Genomic DNA, 12,644 nt, shown 5'->3' with positions numbered 1-12,644 from the left:
ATTTGTTGAATCACTAAAGGAAGTCAATCTTACTTGCTCACCTAATATGGTCGCCAGTGTTGCATCACCAGAACAAGAAGCCAACAGTATTACTAAACCAAAAAAAAAGAACACTCTTATTGTACTAACTAGACGAGAAGACAGTCGTATTTCACCAGCTAAACTACAAGACAGTTGTATTGTACCATCTAAACAGGAAGATAGTCGTAATGTACCAGCTAAACAGGAAGACACTTGTATTGTACCAACTAAACAGGAAGACACTTGTATTGTACCAACTAAACAGGAAGACACTTGTATTGTACCAACTAAACAACAAGACAGTCGTATTGTACCAAATATAGAAGAGGCAGACAGTGTTGGACAATCAACACAGGTGACTGTTGACAGTGTTGCACAGTCAACACAGGTATCTAATGACAGTGTTGTGATATCTACAGAAGAGCTCTCGAGAATCATTCATGAGGCCAGCCACACACTGCGGCTTTCCCAAGGGCACCAGATCAGTAATCTTAACACTCTTAATACTAACCAAACAAACTTATTGGATCTTCAACCAGACCCTAGCCAACTACCGCAGAAGGTGCTGGTTCTCCTCCTGACGGTGGGCTTCCCGCAGCTCCCTGCCAGGGCCAAGTATATGTTACAGCGGCTTCAACATCTTGTTTATGTGGTGTGTTATCAGGACATAGAGTTTGACGATCATCATCTTGCAATGAGACTTCGAGGTCTCAGTAACGTGATCAGTGAATTGTTATCTATCGTTGTTCACTATTGCAAACAAGTGATAGAAAGAGATATCAAGGAGGTTGCAGATAAACTGCGTATAGCAAAACAGAGATTTAGAAAGGCTAAGAAAGTGTTTGAGGAACATGTGAATTTAGTCATGAAAACACGGGAAGACCTGAAGTCTGCTGAAAGGGACCTTCAAGAAGCTAAGATAAAAAATTCTAAACTTTTCAAAGTTTATTCAAGGTCACAAAGTCAGGAGCCAGAGGAAACGACCCGAGTTGCCAACGCTGACATTTGTGGCAGAGCGAGACGGCTGCATTCTGTAGGAGCCATAAGCAACTATACTTATACTGACGCCAGTGGTCAGAGGGATTCTGGGAACGTTTCATTGGCTGATGAATTAGATGGGCGTGGTTTAGAGACAAGGCGCCAGGATGGTGCTCGAGATGTCGGTGATAGTCTGTTTGTGAGCGTCATGAAAGAAGTGGTTGCCATCGAAAAGAAACACGGTAGTTTCAGAGAAGTAGACAGAAAGCTCAAGAAGATGCTAAGGAATTCCCAAGAGTCCGTCATCATGACAAAGAAAAAAGTGAGCGATAGATTAAATTCCAATGTTTCTGCTGAGCAAGACGCGATTGCAAAAGAGGACATCGTTAATGAGAGGTTTGCCGTGACAAACAAACTCGCCAAGGAAATAAGGAAATTTCGCCAAGATTATAAAGCTCTGCAAGAAGAAGAAAGTGTAATGATATCAGATATAACTGATGACGTAGAGACCAAGAGGATGATGGAGCTAAGCGAAGAGGCTCTATTTGAGGGCCGACGTGGTGTACAGACTCTGAGACGCGACGAACGTGGAAAACTAGTGACGACGACCAGGCAACACACGGCAGCGTCTTCCTCTAGTGCCGGGGTCTTTGACGTAGGGGAATGGCTTATGAGAAAGCGATTTGTTGCAACGGAAGTGAAGAAGGTTTACTCGAACCTGAAAGTAAACGATACAGAGGACATTGTGGATGTCCTGGAGATTCTTGGAACGAGTATTGAGAACCCATCAGTCGTCATTCTCTCTGGTCCTAAAGGCAGCGGGAAGTCTAGTATTTGCCACTATCTGCTGCACCAGTGGAGATTTGACAAATTTAAAAAAAACTCGAGGCTTCATGAGTTTGACTTAGTTGTGTACTGTAAACTAAGTGATATGCTCCCCTCAATGTCCTGGAACCAATACCTGAGGGATCACATTTTTTGCCTTACCCTCAAAGATTTCCCTGACACTGATATTTATGAGGCCCTCGGGACCATTACGGCACTTTTTCTGTTAGATCTTGGCACTCTTACATCTTCATATAGCGAGGTGTTAAAAGATGTCTTCAGTAATCTGGGGAAAAATCAAGCAGTTGTTACTGTCCGTCCGGGAAGCGAAAATGGTGTTGCGGAAATTGCTAAAGGTTTGAAGCTCGAATTTCTTAGAGCAAGTCTTTGCCCTATGACCCCTGAAGCCATTAAATATTATTCTTCAGTGCTCTTGTCCATGGTTGAAAAAAGCTCCTCTGTTGTAGCTAAAGTAAATCAGTTCACAAAATTACTTCAGACTATGAACGTAACAGAAACTCTACTGTACCCTCTGCCTGTGGCTTACCTGTTGCACGTGTGGCGCTTGGATCCTTGTTTTGCTCTCCGATCAACCTCAGTGTCTCACCTCTTTAGCCAGGTCATCATATTGTGTCAACAGACCTTGATGGAAGCTTTAAATGTGGAATTAAGAGGTGACAGGGTGTCCACAAGGGTGAGGGTGGAGCAGCTTACTCACCACCTGTATGAAGCTGCTTGGACACTTCTGACTCGTCAGAGTTGGGCCCAACACGACCACACGTTGCTCGAGCCCCAGCACAAGCTGATGGAAAATCCTCTCTTTCTCAATAGTTTTAGTCCTCTTCTTGTGGTGAGGGAGGAAACTGACAGAACACAGCGTGGAGTTCTTCCTCATGCTTCACTTGCTGAAATCCTTTGCGGGTTTTTCCTTACCAACCAAAGATTGCGACGTTCTAAAGGTTCGCCTTTGCTTCGTCGCCGCGAGAAATTGGAAAAATACTGTGTTCCTGAAATAAAAAGATTCAGATACGTACTGCCGCATGCAGCTGGAGCTCTTGTCTATAATAAACACAGTTTGAATGATGCCAAAGAAATAGCGTCTTTATACCTAAGATCATTGTCAGAAGATCGAGACATGATATCATGGCTGGTGCTGCTCAGGGAGTGTGACTTCATAACACACATGTGTACAGCAGCGTCGGGAGTGTTGTCCATTTACAACACATGGACAGTTGCCCATCACGACCAGCAAACCAACTGTGCTGTGTCCGATTTACTTAGAAAGGGAGCTTATCAGCCTCAGCTGATAATTATATCACAGACATTTCAAGGAGGAAAATGTAGGTGTGGGGGATCCTGTATTATCCGTGCCCTGTCCACCTGCTCTTCGACGCTGGTTCACCTTCGCCAGGAGTCTCAGTTCTACGCCTGGGGGGAAGAAGAAACCTGTGACTCTCTGGTGGTTCCCCTGCAGCCGCCGGGCACCTTGCAGGAGTGTTGGGGTCACCTCGGTGTGGAGGGAGCCATGGCTCTACGCCATAGCCATCACTTAGAGGAACTTAATGTCAGGATCTCCTCATGCGAGGCCTTAGCGGCCCTCGTACACAGCTTGGTGCACCTCCAACGCCGTCTCCGCTTCCTTTACATCCGTCTAGATATTTCTCCCTCAACGCCAGCCTCCAGCCTTCAACCACTCAATTTCACTGGCAGGCGGCTATGGTTGAGAATGAGGGGCATTAGTGACTCATCAGTGGACTGGATAAAGGATGTGACAAGCAGACTGAATAACTGGTATACGGAGGTATTATTGGAGGAAAGCCGTGTGTCCCCGTCTTTGCTGCAAGATCTCAAGGAAAGCCTACCTCACACTGACGTTCATATTTCCAGTTAACCTTGCTGCAGTTTTTCTCTGTATTTTGACAGCTATCGAATTATTTCGTTTAGTGTAATATATGTTTATCACGTCAACATAGACCACGAGTCAGTGTGATAACTATAACAATACTAGGCGATTTGTTTCTCTTATGTATACACATGCAATAAGATCACAGTAAACAGGTGATTTCATAATATGCAAAACAACCACTGTGAAAGAATAATGAAATTCTAAGCGCTTTCGTGACTACTCACAATATCAAGGAACAATAAATTTTTTCCTTGATGCTTCCTGCCGCCTCGGAAATGAAAAAAAAAATATTCTAAAGGTGTACATTCACCTATTGACCTCATCACATCAAAATGTACAGGCTACCAATGTGATTCTCCGGTGAAGTCCATAGTCGTCTTTGAAATTTGGTTTCAGACCAAGAGTGCTAAACATGTACAGTGTACATATACTTTTGAAACACATGACCGGTGTTCCACAAAGGTGTGCTTTGTTTTTATCTAGTGTATACACTTACACATTACCTCGTAACTATAAATGAAACTGTAAGAGTGGCCAAGGGCATGCAGGTGTGTTACATGAATCATAAAGACAACATATACAGGATGACTGGGGAGTCGAGTTGGTACAAAACATTCATCTGTACAGGGAAACTACAACAGGCTCTGCACACACCTACAACAGGTAGGCTACTTCTGTTCCCTGGGCGTTGGTGCTCTTGGCTCCTAGTGAACTGAATTGAATTTAATTGTTTATTACTCTGTAAAGATTACAATGTGGAGTTTACATATTATAAAATATTAATTACAATGTGGGGATTACATATAAAATATTAATTACAAAGAAACCCACTAGCATGCCTAGGCATTTCGGTCATTGGGGAGAGACGAGTGAAGTTAAGTGTAGTGCCTTGATACTGTTGAAGTGCCGTTTACCCAAGGAATTGGAGATACTTTTCTATTCCTTGGATCAATTCTTATTTCTGTATGGTGCGACTCAGAACGAAAAGTTATAGCATCCACACTTTTTGGCACTGGCCACAGTCTGCAAAGCTAAAATTTATATTCAAGCCTTCATAATTAAAAAATACATTAATGTATTAGCAATTAATGGTTAAATGAATGTACGTACTGTATTACTACTTAAAAATGAGCTCGTCAGTTCTTCGTATGGAATATTTTGTCTTCTGAAATTTACTGTAGCCTACTAACCTTATCTCTCAGGTGTTTAGAAACTGTCCGATATACTGTAAAATACTTCATTGACATTTTAGCATTTCCAGAGCAACATTATTCAGTCATCATCATTCTCAACAATGGTCCTAACGCAATGGCAGTTCCTGCCAACGCCAGGTCACCAGGTGCAGGGGTTTGTGGTTGTGTCTGGGAGCATGGAGCCTCTTCGGGAGGAATGCCACAGGGTGCTTGCACGACTAAGAACCCATCATCTCTTTCGGCATAAATGGTGGGGATATTTCCACACCAGTGCTGGGTCAGTGCTGGGCCCCCTGCTGTTCACAATATACATAAACGACATAGATGAGGGCATAAAGAGCGACATCGGCAAGTTTGCCGATGACACCAAAATAGGCCGTCAATTCATTCTGATGAGGACATTCGAGCACTCCAGGAAGATTTGAATAGACTGATGCAGTGGTCGGAGAAGTGGCAGATGCAGTTTAATATAGACAAATGCAAAGTTCTAAATGTTGGACAGGACAATAACCATGCCACATATAAACTAAATAATGTAGATCTTAATATTACGGATTGCGAAAAAGATTTAGGAGTTCTGGTTAGCAGTAATCTGAAACCAAGACAACAGTGCATAAGTGTTTGCAATAAAGCTAATAGAATCCTTGGCTTCATATCAAGAAGCATAAATAATAGGAGTCCTCAGGTTGTTCTTCAACTCTATACATCCTTGGTTAGGCCTCATTTAGATTATGCTGCACAGTTTTGGTCACCGTATTACAGAATGGATATAAATTCTCTGGAAAATGTACAAAGGAGGATGACAAAGTTGATCCCATGTATCAGAAACCTTCCCTATGAGGATAGACTAAGGGCCCTGAATCTGCACTCTCTAGAAAGACGTAGAATTAGGGTGGATATGATTGAGGTGTATAAATGGAAGACAGGAATAAATAAAGGGGATGTAAATAGTGTGCTGAAAATATCTAGCCTAGATAGGACTCGCAGCAATGGTTTTAAGTTGGAAAAATTCAGATTCAGGAAGGATATAGGAAAGTACTGGTTTGGTAATAGAGTTGTGGATGAGTGGAACAAACTCCCGAGTACAGTTATAGAGGCCAGAACGTCGTGTAGCTTTAAAAATAGGTTGGATAAATACATGAGTGGATGTGGGTGGGTGTGAGTTGGACCTGATAGCTTGTGCTACCAGGTCGGTTGCCGTGTTCCTCCCTTAAGTCAATGTGACCTGACCTGACTAGGTTGGGTGCATTGGCTTAAGCCGGTAGGAGACTTGGACCTGCCTCACATGGGCCAGTAGGCCTTCTGCAGTGTTCCTTCGTTCTTATGTTCTTATTTATGCCAGAAATGTGAGCAAATATTATCTAGTTTGCTCGCATTTCTGGCCTATGTCATTGGAGTTTCATGGACATGGATTGTGGAATGTGGAAAATAGTTTTTGAATAGTTTTACCGCATTATGTAACACGAGTACCTTGGTCACGACAACACCAATATTGATGGTACAGATTTAGTTATATGATGTTAGAAACGGAATATGTTTAAAGAGCTGAATAACCAGAACTTTAAAGTGCTTTTTGTAAATACAACAGAACAATGTGATGGCAGTTTTTTTTTTTTGTAAGGCAGTTGTGTACCAGGAGCCATGTATTTACAGTAATGCTAACTAGGATATGGTTATGGAGAATATAGTACAGTTTATTAACTTCACGTTGCACGTTTTATGATAATTTAAATTTGTTTTCCTTATCATTTCTTTAAATTTTAATTAAAATTAGTCGACACACCAAAAAAATCAAGATAATTTTGTGTAACTTTTAACTCCCTTCAAGCTAGGTTCCTTGATATTGATTAGGGAATTTGGATCTGTGCTCCAATTCCCTGAATTAATCTTGTCGATGTATAATCCCCACAGGTTTAGCGCTCCCCATAATAATAATAATGTGTAACTTTAAAATTAAAGCTTAGCTATTATTTTTAAGAAAATTAATATTCACTGAGATGTTTGACTCTGTGTATATAACCTGAGTTTAATCCTTATTTTAGTGTTAAAATATCCTTGATTTGTAGTGTAAAGATTACATGCATCATAATAATCATCAGTAATATATATATATATATATATATATATATATATATATATATATATATATATATATATATATATATATATATATATATATATATATATATTATATATATATCCAGGAAGACACTTCAGTGTTATTAAGATAGGTTCACAGTGTTTATCCCCTATATATAAAAGCCTGTGGAAAATTACATTTATCTGTATGTATAATTATGTACATAACAATAAATGAGCATAGATAATTATTATTTATCAGTTAGACAAGTAGGAATTTGGGACACCTAGGTCGCAAAAATGTCCCCCTTCGACACCTACCACTGTCATATCCACAAGTTGCTCTGGACCTATCAATTAAATGAATTATACATCACCAGGAATTCTGGTAAATATATAAATTTGTGGACTGTATATTAAATTAAAAAATGATTATATATAAATACACAATTACATAACAGAAGGAAAATATATCTTAATATCACTCACCAATTTGACTGGAGATTAATGTGTATTATACCCAGAAAACCTCACTCGAAATTTATGAAATTACTGGCCAGAATTAAACATAAACAGACTTATCTGAGGTTCCTGGAGCTGTGTTGTCCAGTCGCCTGACACACAAATTATGCAGGAATGCACATCCAACAATTTCGCCTCCTATTTGAGAGGTGTCAGCCCAATTTCAACCTCTAGAGTACGAAAATTCCTTCCCATCACACCAGCGTTGTACACAATTCAAAACCAAGATGGCGAGTCCCGTCTGCGCAGACGCAGGCTTTCCGTTTTCTATGACATAAATATTATTAAATACAGTATGGCCATCTATTTACATATAAATACTGAATTTCTGGAAAATATATACAGTATTTTCCACAAAGCCCACAGTTATGCAAAACACTATGTAATTGATAGGCATTAAACTGAACTTAAAAAAAAACATAACTTATGTTTCCTTGATTATTAATTTTAGGTATTTGCGCATGATGAGGACGGGTCCTCGGTAAATCAAAAGGTAGTATTTCGTATCCAACATGGAGCTCAAGACAAGTTCGTGATGGAGGCAGACACTGGAGTAATCTCTGTGGCCCAGGGTGCTCTGCTGGACCCGGACAGGACAGAACCCAGAGCCACTACTTACATCCTGGAAGTGATCGCCCTGGATGGTGGCATTGGCACTGCCCAGCTCCAGGCCAGGACAGTTGTCAACATTACAATTCTTGATGTTAATAACAAACCACCTGTCTTCAAGGACCCTGGGAGTGTCAGGTAAGCCAGATGTTCTGATTTATAACTAATGTAAAGCCATGATTTGTTATGCAGTTTGCGTGGGAATTAATAATAATAATAATAATAATAATAATAATAATAATAATAATAATATTATTATTATTATTATTATTATTATTATTATTTGCATCCTGAAGTGCTACGTGACAGGAAGTCACAGGAAAAAAGTTAAAATTTATTTAAACAGAAATTACAGGAGAAAAACGTATTTTAATAGAAAAAATTGAATATATTTCGACAGTGAAACTGTACTTAGTTTATTAGAGCAAAGTTCGTGATGTTTATACCGCTTTTTTAATATTTATTATTACGACTTAAGCAGTGGCATGATTGATGGAGGAGCTGCCAGACCACCTCGAGCACACTTGGTGGTTTTGTGTGTGTATGTACTCACCTAATTGTGGTTACAGGGGTCGAGACTTGGCTCCTGGCCCCGCCTCTTCACTGATCGCTACTAAGTCCTCTCTCTCTCTGCTTCCTGAGCTTTGTCATACCTCGTCTTAAAGCTATATATGGTTCCTGCCTCCACTACATCACTTGCTAGGCTATTCCATTTACTGACGACTCTATGACTGAAAAAATACTTCCTAACATCCCTGTGACTCTTCTGATTTTTTCAGCTTCCAATTGTGACCCCTTGTTTCTGTGTCCCCTCTCTGGAACATTCTGTCCCTGTCCACCTTATCTATTCCACACAGTATCTTGTATGTCGTTATCATGTCTCCCCTGACCCTTCTGTCCTCCAGCGTCGTCAGTCTGATTTCCTTCAACCTTTCCTCGTACGACATTCCCCTGAGCTCCGGAACTAGCCTTGTTGCAAACCTTTGTACTTTCTCAAACTTCTTGACGTGCTTGACCAGGTGTGGGTTCCAAACTGGAGCTGCATACTTCAATATGAGCCTGACGTACACGGTGTACAGTGTCTTGAACGATTCCTTACTAAGGTATCGGAATGCTATTCTCAGGTTTGCCAGGCGCCCATATGCTGCAGCAGTTATCTGGTTGATGTGTGCCTCTGGAGACATGCTCGGTGTTATGGTCACCCCAAGATCTTTCTCCTTGAGCGAGGTTTGCAGTCTTTGGCCACCTAGCCTATACTCTGTCTGCTGTCTTCTTTGCCCTTCCCCAATCTTCATGACTTTGCATTTGGCAGGGTTGAATTCGAGAAGCCAGTTGCTGGGCCACGTGTCCAGTCTGTCCAGGTCTCTTTGTAGTCCTGACGCCTGATCCTGTGTGTGTGTGCTATTGCCTTTTTCAGCTGCTGTATCCTTCCTCATTTCGTATGCATTTTGAAGCACTTAAAAAATATGTCTGGAGATCTTGATCAATCGACAAAAGTTTACCACAGCTTAAATTAGGCCAGTTTCACATTTTTGCAGAATTATTAACTATTAGTTCTAAGTGCTTAAACATTAAAAATTTGATAAAAAGCAAAATGACAGTTACTGCCATAAAATAAATGTTTGATGTCCGAAAATATAACAATCTAAATATGGCCCATAAGACGAGGAAATTTCACAATTTTTTCAAGTTTGGGTAAAGGTAATAATTGGAGCCTTTTAATGTACTAGGTGCTGCCTCTTTTACGTGCTCACTACCCATGATGTTAGATCCTGGTTATACCACTGATTACTAGATTGAGTTAGTTAAAGTTGTATGGGTACATACATGAGTGTGTGGTTGGGGGTAAGTAGAACTTGCTAAGCATGGTCCATTAGGCTTACTCCATACCTGAAGGATGTTTTGAGGGGTCAATGCCCTCATGGCCCAGACTCAAACTAGGCCTCATGGTGCATCAAGGTCTAATCAGCCAGGAGGACATTGGCCTAGTTCCCTCTTGAAGATAACAAGGCATATGTTGGTATTTTCCCAATGTACGACGGGAGACTTGAAAAGTGTTGGGCCTTTTCAAATCGAATCAAATTAAAAGTTTATTCTTTATAAAGATTACAATGTGTAGTTTCCATATTATAAAATATTGGTTACAGTGTGTGGTTTACATATTATAAATTACTAATTACAGAGAGGGCCATAATCAAGCCTAGCATGACTAGACATTTCGGGCAGACTAATAATAATTCAAACTTTATATTGATACAGGTTATGGAGCATATTGATATTAAGGCTAGATAACTGCATTACAGTTTGTAAATTTAGCAATGAGAATGGTTTTACGCTATTGTGTTATCTATTAGTATATTCATGGCACCATCTGCCAAGCTTCTTGTTTTCATGGAAAGCACTTTCTCTGTGCAGATTTGGGACCCAGTCCCCCTAGGATTTTCCAGGTGTTACTTATAATACAACTTTCTTGCCCAAGTTCCAAGGAGTACAGATTGAGGGGACTTCAGATGTCAGTAAGTTTATTCAGGTACAGATACACAAATGCATTTACTTTTTAGGGTTATCCTAAGTAATCTACACATATGCTGCTATGTATGATAATTTATGTAACTATTTATGTGTACCTGTACCTGAATACACTTACATACTTAATCATACATAGCAGCATATGTGTAGATAACCTAGGATAACCCCAGAAGAGTCAGAGTGACTTATTTCCATTGAGGTCCCCATAATTTAGGTGTTTTACTGAATTTATATATGTAGTGAAGGTTCTCTGTACATACTCTTGTACTGCAGTTTCATCTGCCTTGAAAGGGCAGGTGAAACTGCCCTGTACTGTACAAGTACAGTACAGTACTGTCTTTGACCCATTGGAAGATTTGGTATATATCTGCATGGAGATTTGAAGTGCCCTCCATGAATTCCACTCTAATACAAATTCTAGTATCTGCAGAAGGATGATTCAGTGCTAATGTAACTGGGAATGAACAAGATTCAATCCTATGGCAAGCTAGTCATGAAATTAACAGGCCATTGTTCTCATCACTACACCATACTGGCCTAATAAGATTAACCCAACTAGTTATAATTCTGTACACTAGGGATTTTATCATGGGCTCCACTAACTACAAGTGCAGGTTTTTCAAACAAATCTGACACCAGCATGGTTGTGGCAAGGCCTAGCATGAGCCCCTTCAAAGCAGTTATTAGGTTATTCCCATAGATCAAAGTGAGACTAAATTAAGCATCATGTGGCCAGAGGTTACAGTTATCTTAAATGTAATTTATGTAACTTTTTCCTAGATTCAACTCTAAATCCATAAAGTTTATACAGAACCTGGGGAATGGGAAGAGTGGGAGTAATCAGGTTAGAAATAATGTTTAGTAATAATAGTGTAATACTATTGTTGAATTTATGCACAGTTTCACTATATACTTGTAAGATGTACTGTTTTAAACCTTTTCTTCAATAATGGTACACTCAGTTTTTTCCACTCAGGGTCTTTGAAAATGAAGATATTGGGTCATATGTGTATCGTGTGGAGGCTATGGACCTGGATGCTCGACCCCGCCTTCGCTATTCCATTGACGCCCACAGTTCTGAGGCTAGAAACGAGGAGGGTGCAATTGTTAAGGTAAAAAGAGGGATACTATTAACAAATAAATGACAATATAAATAAGATAGAGGCAGGGTATTATTGACATAAAATGAGGGTAGCACCAGTGTAGGAGAAGGAAGGTGCCACTCCCCTCATTTTGACCCTTTAGGGTTAAAACAAGATTGTCATTGTTAAGGTACAAAAGTTTTTTTTGTCAAGATTAGGGAAAAGGAATAGAAAATTAATACTACATATAGGCACATTGTATTTTAAGACCAAATATGTATTTATATATTAAATGAAGTTTATTTAAAAGATGCTCTGGTTATTTTACAGTACATCAATATGTCCAATGGCTTTCTATTAGCTTTTGTTAAAATTACTGTATCTCAAACGTGCTTTAAATTGTCATACTGTTTCAAGTGATAACTTACTGTACAGTAATAGGCATATACAATGCTGTATATAATTTCGGAAACATCAATATTGTTTTATTTTCACACTATGACCATTCTCTAGCTACATTTGATCTATCTTACAGCCATCAGAGTATGACTTTGCTGGTGCTTTTGAGATCAGTCAGGTAGAAGGCGTGATTCGAACTGTAAATCAGCTGGATCGAGAAAAAGTTGAAGTGATCCGACTTGGGATTGTTTGCGAGGATATAGAAGCTGCAACAGAGAAGCAAACAGCTACAGCAACACTGACTATCATTGTGGAAGACACCAATGACAATGACCCACATTTCCGTAAATCATTTTACCGAAGAAGCATTGCGGAAAATGCTAAAAAGGGAACAACTGTTGTGACAGTTGTGGCCGATGATGTGGATAAGAATCGCACTATCTCCTACTCATTACAAGTGAGTTATATTCCCATAGCCTTGTTTTAAATTTTTTTACAGTA

General features: G+C 39.8%; 2 protein-coding genes across 6 annotated transcripts in view; both read left to right on the top strand.

Annotated features, from left to right (window-relative positions):
• Positions 1-4,390, top strand: part of LOC128689399 (uncharacterized) — a 7,662-nt gene extending 3,272 nt beyond the window's left edge. Inside the window, exon 1 of the mRNA XM_053777626.2 lies at positions 1-4,390. This exon is cut by the window's left edge and continues 3,272 nt beyond it. Within this exon, the coding sequence (XP_053633601.1) occupies positions 1-3,715 (3,715 nt within the window). The 3' untranslated portion in view covers positions 3,716-4,390.
• Positions 1-12,644, top strand: part of Cad88C (cadherin 88C) — a 346,082-nt gene that overhangs the window by 288,726 nt on the left and 44,712 nt on the right. For all 5 annotated transcript variants that reach the window (XM_070086212.1, XM_053777631.2, XM_053777630.2 and 2 more), the window contains 3 exons: positions 7,976-8,271; positions 11,639-11,774; positions 12,280-12,600. In XM_070086212.1, coding sequence (XP_069942313.1) covers positions 7,976-8,271; positions 11,639-11,774; positions 12,280-12,600 — 753 coding nt within the window. The remainder of the gene's footprint in view (positions 1-7,975; positions 8,272-11,638; positions 11,775-12,279; positions 12,601-12,644) is intronic.

The sequence above is a fragment of the Cherax quadricarinatus genome, chromosome 18 (genome assembly GCF_038502225.1).
Source record: "Cherax quadricarinatus isolate ZL_2023a chromosome 18, ASM3850222v1, whole genome shotgun sequence".
In the NCBI taxonomy this organism is placed as follows: Eukaryota; Metazoa; Arthropoda; class Malacostraca; order Decapoda; family Parastacidae; genus Cherax; species Cherax quadricarinatus.
Note: the sequence above shows the minus strand (reverse complement) of the source record. Positions and strands in the feature narration are given on the sequence as shown.